At 48.7% G+C, this 21,384-nt stretch overlaps 7 protein-coding genes across 7 annotated transcripts; 4 read left to right on the top strand and 3 right to left on the bottom strand.

Moving 5' to 3' along the window:
* Window positions 1-1,390: 1,390 nt before the first annotated feature.
* Window positions 1,391-2,815, bottom strand: DFJ58DRAFT_797329 (protein-L-isoaspartate O-methyltransferase). The gene is made up of 5 exons (XM_041390632.1): window positions 2,665-2,815; window positions 2,545-2,612; window positions 2,454-2,493; window positions 1,966-2,403; window positions 1,391-1,920 (listed from the first exon to the last, which is right to left on the bottom strand). The coding sequence occupies exons 1-5, from the start codon at window positions 2,752-2,754 to the stop codon at window positions 1,876-1,878; spliced, it is 681 nt and encodes a 226-aa protein (XP_041241864.1). The 5' UTR covers window positions 2,755-2,815; the 3' UTR covers window positions 1,391-1,875.
* DFJ58DRAFT_906845 (membrane transport protein-domain-containing protein) lies at window positions 2,772-5,762 on the top strand. Its single transcript, XM_041395032.1, has 8 exons — window positions 2,772-3,091; window positions 3,147-3,227; window positions 3,278-3,353; window positions 3,411-3,522; window positions 3,619-3,793; window positions 4,025-5,163; window positions 5,218-5,281; window positions 5,340-5,762. The coding sequence occupies exons 1-8, from the start codon at window positions 3,047-3,049 to the stop codon at window positions 5,469-5,471; spliced, it is 1,824 nt and encodes a 607-aa protein (XP_041241863.1). The 5' UTR covers window positions 2,772-3,046; the 3' UTR covers window positions 5,472-5,762.
* Window positions 5,763-7,368: 1,606 nt separating this feature from the next.
* On the top strand, window positions 7,369-9,362 carry DFJ58DRAFT_797321 (uncharacterized protein). The gene is made up of 7 exons (XM_041390631.1): window positions 7,369-7,591; window positions 7,623-7,711; window positions 7,763-7,910; window positions 7,967-8,412; window positions 8,469-8,869; window positions 8,922-9,124; window positions 9,177-9,362. The coding sequence occupies exons 1-6, from the start codon at window positions 7,500-7,502 to the stop codon at window positions 9,114-9,116; spliced, it is 1,371 nt and encodes a 456-aa protein (XP_041241862.1). The 5' UTR covers window positions 7,369-7,499; the 3' UTR covers window positions 9,117-9,124; window positions 9,177-9,362.
* Window positions 9,363-9,405: 43 nt separating this feature from the next.
* On the top strand, window positions 9,406-12,061 carry DFJ58DRAFT_797316 (RNA-binding domain-containing protein). Its single transcript, XM_041390630.1, has 11 exons — window positions 9,406-9,682; window positions 9,740-9,798; window positions 9,852-10,164; window positions 10,390-10,450; window positions 10,501-10,594; window positions 10,642-10,803; window positions 10,854-11,007; window positions 11,055-11,104; window positions 11,155-11,493; window positions 11,548-11,698; window positions 11,755-12,061. The coding sequence occupies exons 1-11, from the start codon at window positions 9,505-9,507 to the stop codon at window positions 11,874-11,876; spliced, it is 1,683 nt and encodes a 560-aa protein (XP_041241861.1). The 5' UTR covers window positions 9,406-9,504; the 3' UTR covers window positions 11,877-12,061.
* A 241-nt stretch (window positions 12,062-12,302) lies between these two features.
* On the bottom strand, window positions 12,303-13,989 carry DFJ58DRAFT_746957 (uncharacterized protein; the record flags this gene model as incomplete). Its single annotated transcript, XM_041387497.1, has 3 exons — window positions 12,303-13,064; window positions 13,114-13,818; window positions 13,888-13,989. The coding sequence occupies 3 exons, from the start codon at window positions 13,987-13,989 to the stop codon at window positions 12,303-12,305; spliced, it is 1,569 nt and encodes a 522-aa protein (XP_041241860.1).
* A 724-nt stretch (window positions 13,990-14,713) lies between these two features.
* Window positions 14,714-17,336, bottom strand: DFJ58DRAFT_479288 (MFS general substrate transporter). The gene is made up of 14 exons (XM_041380584.1): window positions 17,036-17,336; window positions 16,966-16,985; window positions 16,843-16,914; window positions 16,762-16,779; window positions 16,449-16,707; window positions 16,370-16,379; window positions 15,989-16,318; window positions 15,803-15,939; window positions 15,683-15,754; window positions 15,605-15,636; window positions 15,481-15,551; window positions 15,414-15,427; window positions 14,818-15,364; window positions 14,714-14,769 (listed from the first exon to the last, which is right to left on the bottom strand). Exons 1-13 carry the CDS (start codon window positions 17,199-17,201, stop codon window positions 14,919-14,921), a joined length of 1,647 nt encoding a protein of 548 aa, XP_041241859.1. The 5' UTR covers window positions 17,202-17,336; the 3' UTR covers window positions 14,714-14,769; window positions 14,818-14,918.
* A 2,583-nt stretch (window positions 17,337-19,919) lies between these two features.
* On the top strand, window positions 19,920-21,168 carry DFJ58DRAFT_730067 (uncharacterized protein; the record flags this gene model as incomplete). Its single annotated transcript, XM_041385829.1, has 4 exons — window positions 19,920-20,042; window positions 20,096-20,371; window positions 20,427-20,765; window positions 20,818-21,168. The coding sequence occupies 4 exons, from the start codon at window positions 19,920-19,922 to the stop codon at window positions 21,166-21,168; spliced, it is 1,089 nt and encodes a 362-aa protein (XP_041241858.1).
* Window positions 21,169-21,384: the final 216 nt, after the last annotated feature.

The raw sequence follows: 21,384 nt of genomic DNA, 5'->3' as shown, positions 1-21,384 counted from the left end.
GACGACTCGTGATGCGCATGATGTTGCTCCTACGGCCGCGGACGATATTGCGTATGGCCCACAACCGCAGATGCAAGCCCAACAAACAGTATGGATCTCAGATCCTGAATATCCGAGTCGATTGCTGTCCTTTGTCGTGGACCTACCGAGTGTAGCCTTCGTCATTTCCACTAGGGTTTTTCTTTAATTTGAATAGTAGCGGCAATACCTTGGGAACAATGATCGGGGCCCTTCAAACGCCCGTGTGTTCCATTTCAACACAGCTTCGGCGTTAACGGGAATCGAGGCCGTTGCTGTAGTTGGATCACGCTTTGGTTGTTAAGCGCCGGGGCCCGGGTCAAGGACGAGTCATGTGAAAGAGCCATCTACGATAGCATTGAGGGGGTGGGTTAGTAACAACGTCCCTGCCTTATGTCGAAGAGTTATCGGACGGAACATACACACGGTGCTAGTGCACATGATTTAGTGAAGATATGGGTTGATAAGCACAAACTTTATGTGCCTGTAGGTCCCTCTTATTTTCCCAGGAAATCAGTCATACTTATTTTATTTACAGAAAGTGGAGTCTCTTATCAGCTATAAATTGATGTAGCAGGTCTAATGGGTCCCGCAGGATTAGGGAGGCGTACGAACACCGGTCTAGCCAAAAGAAAAAATAAGCACACGTTGACATGCTGTGCTGCCCGTTTGCAGAATAGACTTGCCGCTATCAATGACCAAATGAAATCAAGTATTATTCAGGTTACGGAACACCTACTTACCGCGATACGCAACCGACCGAACCACCTAGTTCGCAAGAAGCTCAAATCATTGGTCTCACGAGTGATGTAGACCAACGATACGGTGAATTGTGGCCCGAGTGTTATATATATAGTGGCAGCTGTGGAAGTGCACGACCCACAAGGCAATATGTATGTATGTTGCGGGTCAACTCAGACTAATAAGTGTAATCGCCGCTGATTTTGTTTGAGCCTACCCCGAAATGACAGGTAGTTGTATTTCCTGTTTCATCATGCCAGTATCTGGTCAAATTGAGCGTGCCCTTTGGAAAATTCTCTAAGTGACTTATCTCGTTCGAAACCTAGAAAACCAGCTGGTATGTCTTCACCCTCAACGCACTCGAGACGTACACCTGGAGCTACTCGCACTGGCTACGTGGGATCTCAAGAATCGGAGAGGCTCGGACTAGGAACGAGAACGAAGACTTGAGATTGGGTCCAAAGACTAGAGAACGATATTCGACGGGGAGAGGTATTAATACGCTGATTGAGACGGAGAATCAAAGGAGAACGTGTCTGGCGCATGTAACGAGAAGTGATTGCGTATGTAGAAGAAAGGGATGAGTACGTACGAGAGTGACGTCGATAGTCATATCTTGAGATGGAAGAAACCTTGCACTCACATATAGAGGGTCCTTTGTCGATGTATCTACTATCATGTAGAAGCTCAGCGTGTAGGTGGATCCATCGAGGAAGTGCTAGCGCTGCTCTGGGAATAGTGTGATGGCTTTAGCAGTAGGATGTATAAATATTAAATACCAGAGACTGATGGCAAGCTTCCCAAAACACCGTGTCCGTTACGACTGAAACCACAGTAACTCCGAGCTTTGCATGTAGTCACGCAACCACAGGGTGATATCTGTCGCAATTTTTTTCACCTGCGAGTTCCGACGTCACATCGGTGGATTGAAAGCTGAGGTACACCCGTTTTTCCCGATCAGATAAGGTGAACAAAAACGCACGGTTAACGTAATCAATGGTGACTGATACTGATACAAGTTGATGATTAGTTGAAAGCGAACATGAAAACAACAATAGCACTTGGTTCGTTTGAGTGAGTCTCCTTCCGATCTGAAACGCTGAATCCTGGACCTCCTCAGTAGCCTCTCCGCTGCCTCTCTGCATCGGTAAGGGGGACATACTGCCCACGAATTAGCGACGGATTAGATAAATTGAAAAAGCCTACCATGACCCCCATCAAATTCTTCTTTGTGACTTTACCATTCTCGTCCTTGTCGACTTGGGTGATCTGCTGAGCAAATGTCCCAACTGGTATGAACATGCGCCCAGGGCTCTTGAGCTGATCTACCAGCTGCTGTGGGATGGTCGGGGCAGCGGCGCCGACATGAATTGCATCGTATTGGGCAAGGTCGCTATATCCCTGACGACCATCGCCAGTGACAGTGACGATCTCGCCGTTATCGAGAGCGAAGCCCAGTCCATCTTGTCTGAGATTAGCCTTTGACCAATCAACCAGTTCGGGGATGTGATCGATGCCCACGACAACGCCGCCTGGGACAAGGTGGTGGAGTACGGCACAAAGGTAGCCGGATCCACTGCCGACATCGAGGACGCGCTTGCCCGGGCCAAGGTAGTCGAGAAGGTGCTCGATCGCATGTGCGTGCTGTAGAAAGGTACGTGAGCACTAATGGAATTAAAATTTTAGGGACTTGCCATGTGTGGTGCAGATATGGTTGCGCCATGCCCGATGGATCTGTGGAACGTAGTATGTAGTTAGGCTCGGGAAAAGAGAGGCGATACGCACTGAGGGGAGTCGTCATATGCTTCCGATTTGTGGATGACATAATTTGCACGGTCAACTTTCGTCATGGCCTGTTGCAAGTTGGACCAAGGATATAGTAAGTACTGGTAGTTGTGAACTGACCTCGTCCACTCTATCTGTTGTGATAATTTGTGCTGTGTGCATGTTTGTAATTAGGTCTGCGTTTGTGCGACCAGAACAGCGCCAAGCCATTGTAGCAGCCGGATTAATATCCGAAGAACGACTTCAAGTTGAATGATTGATGATAAGGAAGCTAGCTTGGTCACCTCATTATTAAACTGCCAAGAAAGGAAGACAGACGGCCGGCGTCCACACGTGCGTAACATGACGCAGCCAAGCAGCAGCCAAGGATTTGACTACTAGTCTGGTGGCAGTACACCTTTCTCTGCCTCTTTTTCCCATTCTTCACGGTTGCTATTTAGTCTCCATCCTTCGCTTATCATTTTCAGTCATCTTTTTTAACCCCTCCCGGCATCCCGGGACCATGGACAACACACCCATCTGGCCACTTCTGTCTACTGTATTCCAGGTATGTATTCGGAACGACTAACACACTGCTGTCCATTGATTTTCTTGCCTTTTAGTCAATTCTAGAGGTGTTTCTGCTATGTCTCGCAGGCTACATACTCGCATGGTGCCGTATTATTGACAAGCCCACTCAACGCGTTCGTTTGGCCCTGTACTTTGGCTTTTCAACTTGCTTATACAAATGCAGGTGATAAACCATATCAACATCTCCTTGTTTACCCCTGCGCTCCTGTTTTCTAAAGTCGCATTCTTCCTAAGTCCAGGTGTGCATCACATTTTGTCCATCAGCATGATCCTAACTAACCTGGTTTGTCCCACAGCAAAACTCAAGGAACTATGGATTATTCCGATTTTCTTTATTGCCGTCACCGTTTTCTCTGCCATCGTGGCGAGTGTCCTTTCGAAGATATTTAGACTGAAGAAATCTCATCAGTGTGTTTCTTCATTCATACTCCTTGACCTGTCCTTCCGTTCCCTTCTCTCCCATCTTTACAATCACCAGGGCTAACATCCCATCACTATTTCTAGCAACTTCGCTGTGGCTGCTTCGATGTTCATGAATTCGAACTCGCTACCCATCGCTCTGATGCAGAGCCTTGTGATCAGTGTGCAAGGCCTTAAATGGACTCCAGACGACAACACGGACGCAATGCTGGGTCGTGCGCTCACGTACCTTGTACTGTATAGTACTCTCGGGATGATGGTGCGTTGCGTTAACTCGAATGATGTTTCAGCCATATTTGGATTTGGATTTGATGATCTGAATTGGATTTCTTGGTCTCTATGGTTATTTCATTTTTGGCAACAGTAGTTGTCCCTTTGTTGGGCTTGGCCTGCTTCGCCTTTCCAACGAAGCTCCCAAGCCAGTTCTTTGAGCTTCTGGACTCGCTCCGTATCCCGTTATTTGCAAATTGTTTACTTATATTGCTCACAGCTTCGCTGGAGCTACGGCGTGCGTTTGCTCTCCTCTGCAGATACTCCACCTACGCCAACCTCTCCCCATTCGCCCCTACTTGCAGATGTACCATGCGATGCTGAAGGAGCCCAATACGCTGATAATACATCACTATCAGATGGGTCGACGCTAAGCGAGCACCATGGTTCATCCATGTTCCAACCCACGAATCCCTCTCATCACTGGCAAACTCAGGTGCACCCTACAAGCCCTTCACATCACTGGCAATCCCAAGCCCGCACCCAAGCTGTACTTGTGACTTCGTCTCCCGATGACACAGATGACAATGATCAAGATACAGCGTGTGAGATTCCCATCTCAGAGCCTGCGGGCCATATCTACGGACAGCTGCGTCCGCACCACTCGCCATCACACCTTCACCTCTCACCAACTCACGCACTCGAACAGTCGTCACTTTCGCATCCACGCTCTCCACACTCACCGCATCCATCACGGAACACAGCTATATATCACTCCTTCCCAAATTCTCCTGTGCGGGAACATGCGCCTTTTGTCTCAGACAGTGTCACGCCCGCAGACTCGGAGGACGAGATAGAAGATGGGACAGAAGTTACAAGTGAGGCTCTCGGTCGTCGACACCATAAGAGACCGCACACTGGTCTCCGTCACGTCTGGAAGTGCACCAAAAATGGATGGCGCCATGTTAATGCGTTTATGACGATGCCACTATGGGCTTCCCTCCTTAGTCTCATCGTTGCGTGTACACCGCCGCTCCAATCTGCGCTCGAACGCATGGAACCTGTGAAAGGCGCGCTTGGTGCTGCAGGCAACTGCAGTATACCACTAACACTCGTGGTGCTTGGGGCATACTTCTACTCGGAACCTCCCAATGATGACATGAAAGATGGAGATCTGGCGGACTACGAGACAGACGGGACAAGGCGGGACTTTGGACAGAACAAGTCCCGCACTTCACTGCTCAGCACCCTCCAGGAGATGCTAGCACTCAAACGTGCACCGCAGCCGCAACCTCAGACGCGAGGGGAAGGCAAGACGGTGTTCGTGGCGATCCTTGCAAGGATGGTAGTCGTCCCGGCTGTGATGCTTCCCGTGTTGGCGATTCTTGCGAGGTTTGATGTTCATGATATCTTTGAGGAGTAAGTGCCTTGAATCATTTCATGGATAGTTGCTGATATACAATTTTTCGATAGCCCCGTGTTCGTGGTGTCAAATGTGCTCTTGATAGCAAGTCCACCAGCTCTGACGCTCGCGCAGGTGCGCCGTGTACCCCGTACTAGACTCGTGATTAATTTAATGCTTGCGTGTTAATCAGATAACGCAAGCTGCCTCGAACGACTCATTTGAGAGGCTAATATCACGGACGGTTTTCTGGTCGTACTGCGTCGTCACCCCACCAAGCACGATTTTGGTCGTCCTTCTGGGTTTGCTGATTGCGAAGCTGTAATTTAGATGGTTGTTACACTTTTCTGCTCATCATGATTCCTTGATAGCCGAATGACGGATGTCAGATTTTTTAATATCTTTTCATCTTATTTACTGGGGGACCATGGGTGCTCTTTGGCGTATTTTTGTTGACAGGGCGGACGAGTTTGCATATGTGCGCACTGATCTATTGCCGATTTCATATACTTTGTATTGGTCTTCTGGGACTTTTTGGTATACCATCCTCTCAGGTATCGATGAGCATGAGATTGAATGCGAGTTTCGCCCGAATACTACTCGATCGTTCATCTTCACCGTCATACATTGCACTTTGCCCGACTTCCGCAGGCGAGCTAATTGCCGTCCAGTCTTGATAAGTACTTATGCAAATATTGTTCGGAAGCGAAATCAAAACCGAGGAGTAATTGTCGCTTATTTTGCAGTGGAAGTGCTAGGATAAACTCGGAGCACCAACAATTTAGCCATCATTATGTTGCAATAGGCTTAGTATGTTTCAATGCTAGCGTTGAATCACTTACGCGATTCAGAGGGTACGGGTGATGCTCGGGACAGTAGAATCCAGAGTTTGCACAGGATATCCACTCCTATCTCCAGGTAAGTACTATGGTCCAGGGGCCCCAATAAAGCGCCCGCCTCTCAACTTGAAAGTCAACACGCGTTCTTCGTACTAGATGAAGTCGAAACATGCTATTCGATTCGTTAGCGACGACGATCGGGTGGCATGTAGCTGGTACCGATGCTGTAGGCCGATATTCGTGGTTCTTCATAGACGGCCTTTACAAGGCGAAGACCCGGAATGAAGGCATTCTCGCCTGCGTGGGATATGAATCATAAAATCTACATCCACATTATTGACATATTACTGTCCCGAATCTGTCGACAAGGACGGTGTCATGGTATCCCACACGGTGTTTTTGTGCCTACTAGGAGGATTAAAATTCAACCTGGTAAGCTAGCCTGGAAAGGAGGAATTAAATAGAACCCTTTTTCGTAGACTTTAAGTGAGGATCACGTCTGAGGGTGCTAACGCCAAGTATGCGTCGAGTACAGACTATGCTAGTAGTCACGCACAATGAACCACCGTAAAATATGGTGATTATTGCCAGGACCGGCCCCCAAGTAAGCAGGTTCGAATTGGATAATCCTTCGAGGGTGTGGGAGCAAAATGTTGGAGGTTGTTGGTAGGGGTGGGAGGAGCGACTGTACGGGAGGGATGCGTGTGAGCGTAGGAAACAGGGCGGGGGAGCAAGCGGGTGTTGAGAGTATGTGAGCACGAGTTGCTATTGATGGCACAGGACGACGATGGGGCCAGTGCAGGACAGAAGAGAGCATAGGAAGAGTGGAACTTGAAGTATGGAGAGTACTCGCAAGGTGCAGGAGGTTGCGATTGAAAGGCCTGGGCCCTCGAAGTTGCAGCCCCGGGACTGCCAGTACTTGGGCGCAGTGGGTGACGGTGACTCGTCCGATGCGGCTCGGCCAGGTACATAGGCCTAGGTGGCATTGGATTAGCAACAGCTTGCCATCATCTAAGCCGAGTCTATGCTCTAGATTCAGATACTGGCTCTAAGGACATCACCTACCCTCCGTTAAGCTAGAAATGGAGAAATCTCACCGAGTCTGAGGGGATCGCTCGAGGCAGTCCTGTATCAGCAAATTACTTCGCTAAGAGCGGCTCAGTTGAATCGAATGCCAATAAAACTTTTAGTCTCTTAGCCTAGACCAGACTGTCATTCCTTGAGCTGCACCATGTTCAAATGCGTTAAGTAACTTGAGTCTGCTTTGGCTGTGCTAAGTGTGCTTGTTGTGCGGCCTTGCAAGTTGGAGGATGCCGTTACAGTTTTCGAGGGGCCGACGTGGTCAGGCCATCTGTGAATTCTGAAACTAGTACACTAGGAGAGTGAGTATTAAATATTTCACACACAACTTTCCTTTTCAACACAAGTCATAGTCACATTTACATCGCTCCAGGTCCATTCCAGGCTCCAGTGGACCGCAAAGATCAATTTCGTCGTTTGAGGGCCTGCCTGGCATGGTCGGATTCTATGAACTCCAACTTATTCTCCTTGTCTCCTCGTGTCTCGTCTTCCTCTTCCTTGAGCGCCATGTCTCACGACGGAAAGAGTCGAAGGAGAAAGACCTACATACCGCCGAGCGCCTGGAAAACGGGGGAACCGACAGTATCACACAACTCCCTAGCCACACTAACAAGGCAGTATCTCATCGTCTATGCAATTGTAATGGGTATGCACCTTCCTCAGCTCATGGAAATCGCGTGGTCATGAACCTATGCAGGTGCTGATTGGCTCCAGGGACCATATGTGTACTCATTGTACCGGGAACAGTATGGTCTCCCGGAAAGGATGGTTGCAATCCTTTTTGTCACAGGTTTTATGTCCGCGGGGCTCACTGCACCACTGGTGGGCGTCTGGGCGGATCAACAGTACGTCACATATGCCCTCTTTACCACTATAAAGACGTTTGACTCTGGTACTGTAGCGGACGCAGAAAACTATGTCTTGCCTTCTGCCTAACGTATACATTCAGCTGCTGTTGCGTATCCATCCCGTACCTGCCCATCCTTCTCCTTGGACGTGTATGCGGAGGTATATCAACATCAATCCTCTACTCCGCGTTTGAGTCCTGGCTTGTGAGCTCTGCTGGAGCGCTAGCCCTCCCCTCAACGGATCTTTCCACAATATTCGGACGCGCCACGCTCGTGAATGGTTTTGTTGCAACAGGCGCCGGCGTTGCAAGTAATCAGCTAGTCACTTTGACAAACTCATTCACATCTCCTTTCGTCGCCAGTGGAGTCTTGTTGTTGTTAGCGTACCTGGTGATCCGTGCAAGCTGGGGGGAGAACTTTGGCGGCGGCGGAACAACACCCGGCAAGGATCTATTTCAGTTGAAAAGACTGGGGCAGGCATGGCGCATTGTCAGAGATGGTGAGTCTGGCTTACTTCCTGTTTTTATGTCATTCAGGTCGTGAATGTGATTTTAGATCCTATGCTACTCGCCATTGGCCTAACCCAGACTTGTTTCGAGGGCTCTATGTACCTCTTTGTCTTCCTCTGGGTACCATCTCTCCAGGAAGCTTCGCCGACGTTTCCCACTATTGCACTGCCGTTGGGCTACATCTTCTCCTCATTCATGATATCCATGATGCTCGGATCCCTCCTCTACACTGTTGTCACCACTCAATCTGGTGGTCTGACGGTCCATGCAAAGCTCAGTAGCTTGGTTTGTGCATTTGCGGCCCTCGCACTGGCAACAAGCGTAAGAAGCGAGAGTGAGCGCATCAGGTTCTGGGCATTCTGTGCATTCGAAGCGTGTGTGGGGATGTATTATCCTGTGCAAGGGATGTTGAGGGGAACTTTAATATCAAACGAGCACCGAGCAACAGTACGTCGCCTTTCCTTCTTATAAAAAGAAGGTGCTGACCCAAATGATGTAGCTAAGTTCCCTGTTCCGAGTCCCCCTGAACGTGTTTGTTGTCGTCTCCCTGATGACCGGGGTGTCGAGTGCTAGAAGCGCCGTGTTGAGCGCAAGTTCGTTGATGCTTGCGTTCTCTGCTCTTGTGACTGCGTTTGTGGTCGTCGTGAGGGCAGATGACCATGTGTCCCCCGAGGCCAGCTTGAGACCAGAGTGAGACGTATGGTCAGCGTTCGTCTATTTGACCTGCGTGTCATTGACTGATCCAAGTTTCCAGCGTCTGGTGTATACATAGACCCGTAGATAGTCACTCGTTTAAATTCCTACACATCAACATTCGTAAAAACCGTTCCTAAGCTTGGAAGGACTCTGGATTAGTAGATTATACAGTATAGTTATCAACTGTTATCTTATACCAAGCCAAGTTGTGGCTAAAAGTCTTATTTATTCAATCTCCGATTCATGAACCGCTGTGAGTCAGCTGATCGGTAACACAAAATTATAACCTCTTCGTCTCCTTTTCACTTACTGTTCCGTCTTTTTCCTTCCTCTTTTGTTTTTTCCTCCTTTCCTACTTCATATTTGCTTTGTCTGACGCTGCAGAGATGGACGTGGACATGAAAAACAAGGACGAGATTGACGACAAGCGCGACAGGGAGAGAGACCGTGAGTTCGACCGCGACAAGGACCGTGAAAGAGACAGAGAGCGCGACCGAGAGCGCGACAGGGATCGCGATAGGAGAGACCGCGACAGGGACCGTGATCGTGACAGGAGGGACACAGGTGCGTAGCATTCCTCGGCCTGGTATACAAAAACTCATTATTTCCACCTGTCGTCAGGTCGCGGCGGTAGGAGCCGGACTGACCACTGGGAACCAGACGACAGACGGAATGGAGATGCGAGTCCCTTGTCACCCCTTGTACTTACAATCCTGACATAAGCTTCCTGTAGCGCCGGAAGCGCTCGCGCAGTAGAACACGTTCCCGGTCTCCGAGGCGTCGTTCAGCTTCGCCTCGTGACCGCAGGCATGCACGCCGTTCGCGCTCTCGCAGTCGCAGTCGGACGCCCTCGCGTTCCCGCAGCCGTGACCGCGGTGACCGTAAGCCCGCTGATCCGTTCCCTCGCTCCCTTGGCGGGCCCATGAATGCAACTCACGAAGAAGCCGTCGAATTTGCCAAGATCAGCAAGAGAGAAAACCGAGTCTATGTCGGCAATCTCAGTTACGACGTCAAGTACCGTGACCTAATGGAATTCATGAGGGGAGGTGGGTTGGGGAATTTAGATTTTTCTTTGATTGGGGAGAGAGGCGGGGTGTGGCCACTTTGTGAACCCGTTCTGCTGAGGCTCAGAAGGCAGCTGGTGCTGGCGAGTGTGAGCTGATGAGGGAGAGTGGTGTCGTGCCCTGGCCGGTTTATTTCCTTGGCTTTTCGATTGATGGATGGTTGGATTGAGAGGATATTGATGGGAGTTTTCTTTTGGGGATTGATAGCTGGTGAGGTTCTATTCGCCGAAGTACTCGTCACGCCAACAGGAGTGTCCAAAGGCTGCGGGTGAGTGACTTCTACAATATTTCCATAATTATAACTGACTCGTCACACAGCATTGTCGAATTTGCTTCACCTGAGGATGCGCAGCGCGCCATCCGCGAACTCTCCGAAGTGGCCATGCTCGGTCGCCCTGTTTTTATTCGCGAGGTACGACTTCCTTGTCTGGTTGGTGCTATACCCACGCTGCAAAACAGGACCGGGAGAACGAATCGCGTTTCGGCGCTACGCCTGTCCCAGGCAAGATTGGAATGGCGATGGCAGGGCAAGGTTTGCATGCGCAGCCACCTCCACGTCCGCCCCATCATAATTATTTTGGAACTCACAACAATCCTGGCAATCAGTTGTATGTCGGTAATGTAGGTTTATCCTTCTGCCATCTGTTATCCGTGCTGAATCATCTGCAAAGCTGCCATACCAGGCTGGTTGGCAGGACCTCAAGGATTTGTTCCGTTCGGCTGGTAATATTATTCGGGCTGATATTAACATTGGTGCGGATGGGCGTCCCAAGGGCTCCGGAACTGTAGTCTTTGAGACTGCGGCTGATGCTAAGCAAGCCATCGGTACGTCTATTCACATCTTTGTAGACGTCGACTAACCCGTCATGCAGGTATGTATCACGGCTTTGATTGGTATGGCCGGACGCTTGAGGTTCGGGAAGTAAGTTGGAGGTTGTTACTGTCTCCAATGCAATGCTGATAGTCTATCAGGACCGGTATGCTGGTCTTTCTGGCCCAGGCTCGTTCCGTGGCAGCCCTTTCCGGGGTGGTGGTGGTGGCTATGGTGGTCGTGGTCTGCGTGGTAGCTTCAGAGGTAGTCTGCGTGGTAGTTACCGTGGCGGGTTCGCGCCCTCTGGTCCTGCTCGCGATTTCTCGAATCAAGACTTGTACGCAGACTACTCCGGTCCTGACCAGCCCGCTGCTCACGGTGGCCTGAGAATGGATGGCTATGGGAGCGGCTACGGGAGCAGTGGCTATGGCGTGCCGGGTGGTGGTGGTGCCGGTGGTGGATACGATGCCGAGCCTAGCCAGCAAATCATGGTTCGCAATGTGAGTGGTTTTGTCGTTGTTCTGTGTGGACAGGATTATTTATATGCATTCCAGCTCCCTTGGTCTACCGCAAATGAAGATCTCGTCGAGTTGTTTGAGACTACTGGGCAAGTTGAACTCGCTGAAATCCTTTTCGATGGCGCTAGATCCAAGGGATGCGGTGTTGTCCAGTTTGCTCAGGTTCAAGAGGCAGAGACGGCTATTGGTGAGCGACCGTTGTTTTACTTTTTTTTTAGATCGCACACTAACGCAACCGCGTAGCAAAATTCCAGCAGTACATGTATGGTGGACGCCCTCTCGACGTGCGGTTCAACGACCGATGGCATACATTTACACCTACTGCAGCCAAGGGCGGTCAGGTGATGCCCATGCAGGCGGAGTGATTTATTTGTACCCTTGTCACTTCCTTCTGTTCTGTCGACATTTGAACTCGGACCGTGTTCAGGTCGATTTAAAAAATATCGTGAATCGTTGTTGAACTTTTTGTCTCTTCCAAGATTGATTTTGTCTTTAACTAATCGTAAAGTTGAATGTGCGTAGGCTTGCAATGAATCACTGTTTAACAAGACCTGTGGGCTTGAACTGCATCAGAATGTATAGGTCCGAAATGGTGTAGTAATTGCTGCATTGATTTTCGTCACACATGACTGCTGATTCGCGTTTTGTCTGCGGTGAATCATGATGGGTGTACTTGTATTCACGTACTGCACATGGTCCACATGACTCCCTCTGCTGGTGTGGATACCTCGCTCACTGTTCCTACAGAAATCCATCCTAAACCTCGATGACCTCAAGCTATGGGTTAAAAATCAGCTTGGACTTCCTTGAGACAGGAAAGAATCTGCACTTGCCGTATCGCTTTGAAGCACATATATTCTGTTTTTATCGACCCATATCGGAGTCGGCTCGTGAGACGACTTTGTGTCCGACACGACCTCGACATAAGGCAGGGAGGTTGTTACCAACTCTCCCTCCAAGTCTATGGTAGATGGCTCTCTCACCACTTGTCCTAGACCTTGCTGGTGCTTAACAGCTAACGGGCTGAAGTCCATCATATGTAATCTGTACTCCACGAGGTCACTGTATGACCTTTCGATTATACTAGGGATGGCCTTGAAGACTCGACTCCCGCCAAGGCCAAAACCAAACATCTCATTGTCCTGGAAAACACGAGAATTTAAAGGGCCCCAATGTTTCCATGGTACTGCCGTTGTCATTCCTTCGAAGAGGTCCAGCTGGAAGAAGATACTGGCGGAAATGACAAAATGGAAGAGAGCCTCAGAAGAGTATGTGAGCAGGGATAGCAATCGATGTGCGGGGTCGGAGGTCCACATTGTTCGTTGGGTGCGTGCAAGATTCAAGTTGATTTTCGAGGGGAAGCATCTTATGAACTGCACTTGTGCAGGAAACAGGAAACATGCCAGCAATTCCGGCGCCTGGGACATATCCTCGATTGAATAGACCTTCAAATTGTCATTCATGACAATTAGCAATCTATTGCTTCCGAGGAAACAAAAATCAATCAAGCCATCAAACTGTTCGGCGTCGAATACAGTGCCGCTGAGGACGCACTAAATCGAGTGTCAACTCCTCCAGCTACTTCTGACATGGCTCACTCACATTGGACATTGTGGAGTACTGCCAGTCCCAAATCTGTAACCACCATAAGAGCCTGTCTGGTTCACCGCGTGGCGACTCATGGCGCCAGAGAGCAATATGCCTCCCTAGGCTCTCAAGCCTCCAGTTCTTATCGGAGTCAGAATCTAAGGCTTGAAAGTCCATGTTCTGGCGTCCGAGTAGCTCAGGGGACATTATAAGTCTTCTTCCAGCAGCTTGGGGGTGGACCCCATCTCCATCCAAAGCTAAAAGGTCGATATATGACCCACCAATAACATCATATGCGGCAGCAATTAGGTTTTGTTCTGGGTCCATGAGCACATCGATGTTCTGTGTGTTGGGAAGTGAAGATAGCGATTCTGAAGACCATTCACGGTCGATTGCTTGTTGTGAGGGCTCTGGTGCTATTGGAAAAATCTTGGCGAAGCCTGATAGATTTTCAGTATCGCAGAGGCAGAGGTGGCCATTGGAGACAAATGCTTTATCACTATAGAATATTTTTGGTACGATGACTGTTTGGACAGGCCGAGTGTTAAATTTGAACCACGCGTGGGCTTTGTCCCTCAGGAGCTGTAGGCGCTCCGAGATAGGAATGTGGTCGTCAACTCCGGGTTGGAGATTGACAGGAAGCAGCTGTTGACCACCGAGTTCAACGATGTACTGAAGTTCAGAAGACGACAAGTACATCTGGCGAAGGCCTGTACATACCTACAAGATAATTGTCAGTACAGAAGTTCACTTAGGAGTATCGACGGTGACAAGTAAAATGATGCTCACGGATGCGCACCGAAGAATATCTTGGTAAGAAAGGAAGGTCAGAATGTAAGCATGGAGATCTCCAGCGAGAGACAGAAACTGAGGCTTCATACTCTGGTTCATGACTGTGAAACTTGAAAGGGGGGGTCCACCCGGGTCAGGGCCCAACAACGTCAAATTATAAAACTAGAACTAGAAAAGCCCCTGTCCTATAGGTTTCCGGCCTTGGCTGTTTTGCTTTGAAACCGTGCAACCACTGGCAACTGACCAGCATACACCATCAAAAGAGGAAAACACTATTAAGATTCGGCATCGATGAGATTAAAATACAGGAATATTCATGTTCTTCCTGTCACCCATTTCAAAAAGAAAATGCGAGCTATGCAGATGACGACTCACAAGTACTACTCCGGATCCCCAACTCGCCGCAGCTCCGAATCCCCGCCCTGAGGCATCTCCCCAACCAAACACAACACCACCTCCCCAAAGGAGCGACTGTCTTCCTTCTATCTGGCCTGCCTAAAGGAGACTGCAGCTCCTCGGGCGTTGTCACAGGTTGTAGAATTCGTATTTTTATTTGATCGGGGAGAGAAGGTGTGGCAGCTTTGGTCCAAAATCTGTTCTGCTAAGTGCTTAGGTTCAGAAGCATCAGGGAAAACCTCGCCAGGAAATTGCGAAAGATTTGCGTAAGTGGCTGTGTTTTATCATCAAAGGTGCTGAGGAGCATGAGATGTTGGTGTGGAATCCCAGTGGTCGTTTTTTCCTTGGCTTGTCGATTAATCACGATGGATGAGTGGAAATATTGAGAGGCTGTAAGCCCATTGGCTTTTTTGAGGATTGTGAGTGATAGCTCATGATGTTCTATTCCATCACGCCTACGGGAGTGTCCAAAAGCTGCGGGTACTATTCATACATAGTGAGCGCACGATATAAGATTAACACAGCTCTCACCGGCAGCTCAGTCAAAGACTCGAAGTAGCAAATATATCTCAACCCTATGCCATACGCAACGTTACAAGCAAATTCAAGTTAATAGTACAATTCGCGTTTCTCTACTGTGCACCCCACTCAACACCAAAGCCAAATATCACCCATGCTGTGAGGACTATGGTGAATCCGGCCCCGAGCGCTACCCAGCGCGCATACAACGACACAGAACTTGGCACAGGGCTTTTCAATGTCAATTCCTTCTGCTTCGGCATCACGCTCTCGTCCCTCTTGCCTTCTTCCGCAACCGTATATCGACGTAGCTCCCAAAGTCTCTCCACCTCCCTCTCTACATGTCTCGGGCGCACCTGTGAGAGTCGCACGGCAGGTAGATATCGCTGTCCCCACGACGTGTAGCAGGCACCAAGGAGCATACCTGAGATGAGCACGGAGGCGAATGCGTACACAAGCCAGACCGTCACAGCACCCTCGAGGGAGCCGGTGGAGGATAGGTCTTGGAGCTTCCCTGTTGCTGTCACGGTGATAATGATGGAGGCTTGAACAATCGATTCTGTAATACACGAAGGTGAGTATTCTTCCCTTTTAAGAATTATACATACTCTTGATTGCGAAGCTGAAAATCATGTCAAAAGGGGAAGCGCAATAGATATTTGTCGAGGGACTCACGCTGTCGCATAGTAACGAGGATCAGGTATAATGCTGCGCACGACCTCCACTTGGGGAGCTGAGGTGATACTCTGCAAGATAACGTCAGTCTCGAAATATTTCAAGGACGTCTCGATACACCCACCTGAGCAAACGCATAAAATATGTATGCACAGACTAGGTCGAGTTTAGTACGCCATCTACCTGAGTCATTCTGACTCACTAAATGTCGGCACTGTCTCCGAAAATCTTAACAGTAGCATGGAGATGAGGAACATACACCCGGAGAGAAACACTGGCCTTGTAGTCAGCTGCTGCATTACTCAAACTATAAAATGCTCACAAATCGTTACACGACGCCCATATGCATCAATGAACATGCCCAAGAAAGGGGTAAGTCCAATAGGAACGAGCAAGTAAAAACTCGACACCCATCCGCCAACTACGGCTCCTTTCTTGAGCCTTTGCTGTGCAAATTGCCTGCGCAGAATTCAATACTTATTACACCATTGCAAAGGCAATAACTCACGTAGATACCGATACAAATGAGTCTACGCCACCGGTTTGGAAGGTTGCGAAAAGAACTACAAACCAAAACGTAAAGGGCATTTGGCGCACAGCTGACCAATGAGATCTTCTAACTTTGATTCCACTTGGTTGGTCAAACCGTTTGCAGTAATCGACGACCTGGTAATGTGAACGAAGGTATTTGTCGAGAACAAAGACACAAATAGCGCATAGAAACGAGAAGAGGCCCATGATGGCGCCTGTCCACAGTGGCCAGGAATATGAGCCAAGGTTTTGGGACATTACGTTCGCGGTGCTCTGTCCGACATATTGAGCCATATTTGCCATCGACCTGAACAGTGGAGGTATATATAAGATATGAAAATGTAGTCATGGAACCTACCATATGAGGCCTTGAAAATCATCGAATAAAAGTGAGACCATGCGCTAACAATTACAACTCAAGGAGGCGCTACACTCACCTATAGACAGCGCGAAACCATTCCCCGGTGCAAAATACGTGGTGAATATTTTGTGCTGCGCATTGTCTAGCGAACCGTCCCCGATGGCAGCAATGATCTTGCCCGCCATGAGGACATGGTAACTATTGAATCCATTTGTTGTGGCGCCAGCCTGTACTGCAGCACCCGCAAGAAAAAATGCGGTGAGTATGGCAGATAACAGCGGGCCTCCAAATTTGTCGATGGCGAAGCCAAAGGCGATGCAGAGAAACGTGTTAACCTGTTAAACAATAAGTACATCGGTTCCGCTCTAGCGAGATAAGATAAGCCATACCAGATTCGTCACAGATATCTAAGCAGGCCAGGTACACAAGAACGTCAATCCCGTTACATTTCTATCGCGTACATTTCTTACCAGCGTAGCAAATTCGGAATTATTGATCTTGAGTTCGTGTTCTATCGTTGTCTTCAGAGTCGCAATGAGAGCCTGTAAATAAATAATCCGCATAATCCATAAAAATTGAAATATGACGCCTACGTCGGACCAGTGGTGTCCGACTTGCACCATATATGAGCTACCAGCGAAATTCATGGACGTGAACACTTACATGTGCACATGCATGTTAATCCAACGATCACCACCTGCCATCTCAAAGGTAGCTTCGGCTTGACAGGAGAGTAAGACGGAATAATGATTGATAACTGGCTTTCATCTTTGCTTTCGATATCGACAGGAGCAACGGCGCTGATGAAGCGAATACTTGCTGTGGACATGATAGTATCAAAACGAAAAAGATAGGGCTTCAGTCAACTTATGAGCTGGTGTACACCTCGGAGAATAGAGGCGGAGAAATCCTTTCAATATATGAAACTTGGCAGGCTAATTGTATAAGTTGTGGGGGATGCCCAAATGAATTCGAGAGATGCTCCCGAATTATGTCCAGTATAATATTTTGATGTTACGTCCGCAACACTGAATGAGTACTAGTTAAACATCAATGTCGTTAATGGTAATGAACCGACCTACTGCGTTCGCTAGCCAGGATGGGAAGATCCATTGTGAGCCGATTCTCTGGTACAACTGTAGATATGTTATGACTAGCCTATCAGCACCCCGTAAATGCAGGGTCGTAGGCCGATTTTGAAATGTCTTTGATATCGTACTTGTTAATGAGCGCTGAGTGGCGTTAGCACTCGTATACTTCTCTTCGAAGACTGAGTCGAAGAGTGGGAGTGGTGAGGATTTGGTAGAAATTCCGGCACGTCTCTGCCTGGGGACATTCCTTGTGGTGCGGTGCGGCAGGTATGGGCATGCCACATTATGGGATGAGAGGATATGATTACAGTGCATATACGAGTGTGTTAACACACCTATATAATACTTTTCGCAATTTGGAGCGGTGACGGCTTCCTGAAGTTCTCGAGCTCCTCCGCGTTGAAATTCTCCAAGCTGATCTGGGCGCAAGGAAGTATAAGATTGTCACCTGCCCATGCACTCGGGCATCGAACTTCGAGTTTGAATTTGAGCCTGCCGCATTATGTAATTCGCTCTGCCTCCGATGAGTCACGCTCACATATACTTATATACGTGTTTTAACTTTTGATTATCGGATTCATGGATATATTGTTCATCCTTACGAATAGCTACACGTACTACTGCGTAAGTGTTCTAGTTCTGCCTATGTACATGTCTTCTCATTTTCCATAGTTGTGCAAATTCAGTACCAGCGTGATTACATAGAAGTTCGAATTTTTGCTCGACTTGCGCACAATTGAACTTCGTGATGTCGACGCCGTTGATTTTCTGCAGGACGTAGAACTCAACTGAGTACAGCGTACCTGGACGTACGTGATGTCGACGAACATTCGTAGCTTTTGAGTCAATTTGTTTTTCCAAAATACTGATCAAGTTACATACTCCATACAATTGTAAATTGTAATCCTACATCTGACCCATCTTTGAGCAATGTCCACCGCTGATCCGATATATCTCTTGGAAAAACAAAAACTCCATGAAGGAGAAACAAGGAAAAAATTCACAATAACTAGCCCAAGAGTAGTCTGAATCGAGTTTCATGATCCACAAAAGATACATGAGCCACGAAGTGAACTCAAGGACGAACAAGTCCCATCGGAGTCGCGCCTCATATGCAACGAGGTGGTTGGCCTCATACCTCGAGAGGATAGCCTTTTCTGGCAGTTCATGAGGACCCATGGCAGCAACGAGCACTTATGCTCGTTGGGGTAACTAGCCTGCAACAGGCTTGGTCCACCTTGCGGGAGCGATACTATGTTATCGACACAACGCACCAAGTCATCATGAGCGCCTTCTTCACAGACGCATGCACGATAGCGACAACTGGGACAAGTTCGCCCGATCCCCGCAGCGTTTTCAAAGCCTTCCATTCTCACCCTCTTCTGTGATTAACAGAGTCTTCGGGACGATAAGAAACGAAGCTGCTTTTCTGGTACGCTGTGCAGCTGATTATAGCTGGGCTCTGCTGGAGCCGATCGAGGGGGATTGGAATGCTCAGACCTTAGCCCGCTCAGGAATTTGGATGCGTGGAGCGATCCCGTGTGTGATGAGCATTCGTGGCTTTCGAGCTAGTTGGATGAAGGAATAGATTTCGAAGTCCGCTTGGTGCTTTATTCCGATCCGAGGATTACGTGACTTAACTTATTAAGTCATTTTCAGCCGACTCAAAATCAACCATCAACGTTGTGAACCCTCCCTTCATGTGGAGTTTTAGTTCCTCGGGCTCGAGTCTACTATGCTAACGAGGGTTGATATATGATATGTGCTTTTCTTGAAATTTCATCTCACAGATTGAGGTACATCCTGTCGTGTAACGTGTATGCGAAGTACATATTCACCTTTCCGACGGTCTACGGCGAGAATCGATGGAGATCCTCTACTTAATAGTATCGGCAAATGCTAGGAAGCATACACAATGAACTTGGGGCTTAGATTGAGTTTGACCACCTTGTATTTATGACGGCACTTGTCCGTCAAAGCACGGACGTCTGACTATGTACTCTCAGCCCTACTTCATCCACAGTCCCCTTATCCTTATGCCCGTCTTCCCCATTCCGCCCACCACTCAACCCATCGTCGATCCTTGCGCCATCGTGTCTGGTAGCTCATAGAACCGATATGTCAGACTTGAAGGTGAGTTACTCCATATCACTTTCGTATCTGTTTCATCATCACAATATATCTACAGTAATCAGCGGAGAGAATCTTGAAGTCCCTTCTCAGTGCATACCCGCAGGCATTTACACATCCATCAATGTCGACTCTCGGAGACGCTGGAAATCAACCATCAGTGTCTTATCGTCTGATGAATCAGTAGCGTGGGGCGATACTGTGACCCTGTAAAGTCCATACTAACTTTCTGGCGCAATTCTAGAACTGATCATCGGTCAAATGTCGTGGGATGAGCTGCTCGATCATGGAGATGAACCTTTTGGTGAGTGATTTGCTGCTAATTCATGCACATCTACCAACATCTCATAATTTTATTCTTCCCACCTGTTTGTGATGTCCACCCTTCCCTCACGCTGAAGACTGCCGTTGTACATACTTGCGACGGTCAGGATGGCGCACTGTCTGATGTGAGTAGCCTGGTCTCTGCTGTCAGCTTTTCCTGACGGGACATCAACTTTAGTCCCTCGCAGCCTGCGAGATTACTCGAGACACAGATGCGGGCCACGCACGATTTGCCGAATACACAACAAGCGAGACGGTCTCTGACCTCGACGATGCTGTACAGTATTTTCAGTCGGTTCTGGACAAGTGTCCGGTCGGCCCACGCAACGACTCTCACCAACCCTCATCATGTTCCCTTGCCGTCTATCGCTCTCGCCGATCTGAAGGTTCTCAAGGATCGCTTCACCAGGGCAATACGACACGCATCTCGAATGAACTGAGGACAGATCTGATAGTACTCTCGCGGATATCATGGGACGAGACCATGCTACTCATTCAACGTACTCGAGCACGTCCTCAAACTAAAGCGTCGCCCTCGAATCTGGTTATGTCCAACTGCAGCTTTCACGTCCATTCCTCTCCATGCAGCTAACCCCTTTGCAGATCGCTCTAAGGAGCCATGCATGGGGGATCTCTACATCTGCTCTTACACACCAACACTTTCCACTCTGATCAAATCTAGACGGATGAAGAAGAAGTGTGTGCCTCCGTCCTTCGACAAGGTCAACCAGGTGCAGGGAAAGGCAAGGCGTTATTGGCTGTCGACAGCGAGCTCGAGCTTGTCCATAAGCTCGTCTCTGCGACGGCGAATCATACCACTATTTCTGGCGACGCAGCCACACGAGCAGGTGCACTCGAAGCTTTGCAGCAGAACACCTGGGTACACCTTGCTTGTAATAGCAAGCAGGATCTACGTACAATTCGCATTTCGTCATGAGAGACGAACATCTGACCCTGCTCGATATCATGGACAAAGATATTTCGCACGCCGAATTCGCATTTTTGTCTGCGTGTCATACCGCCGTGGGGGATGAAGAGACACCCGACGAAGTCATTCACCAGTGCGGGGGTCGACTGATGCCGTCGCAAAACACGTCGAAGCTTTCCTACAAATATATGTCCAAGGATTTGGAGGATGGTGGCGTCATGGACTGTACAAAGGCGGCTTGGGCACTCGACTGTGCTACACACGCTGTGAAGACGAAAGTGCCGCTCGAGCAGTGGATGGTTTTTATTCATATCGGTGTGTAGTTGCTGTTGTATTGCTTTCGTCTGGTATGGGTTCATGGGTTCCTTTTCTTGCATTCTCTTTCATCCGCGTTGTACTTCAAGTTGTAGGAATCACTGAATTGAACTGTTACGCCTGTTATGTACTCTTGTGCTACCTTATTTTCGCGTTCGCAGTTTTCTTTTGTCTACTCTCAGAATCTTCAGCAAATTCATTTATTGCTCAACGATAGCTATGTG

Source organism: Suillus subalutaceus, assembly GCF_016647625.1.
Source record: "Suillus subalutaceus strain FC151 chromosome Unknown DFJ58scaffold_83, whole genome shotgun sequence".
Lineage (NCBI taxonomy): Eukaryota > Fungi > Basidiomycota > Agaricomycetes > Boletales > Suillaceae > Suillus > Suillus subalutaceus.
Note: the sequence above shows the minus strand (reverse complement) of the source record. Positions and strands in the feature narration are given on the sequence as shown.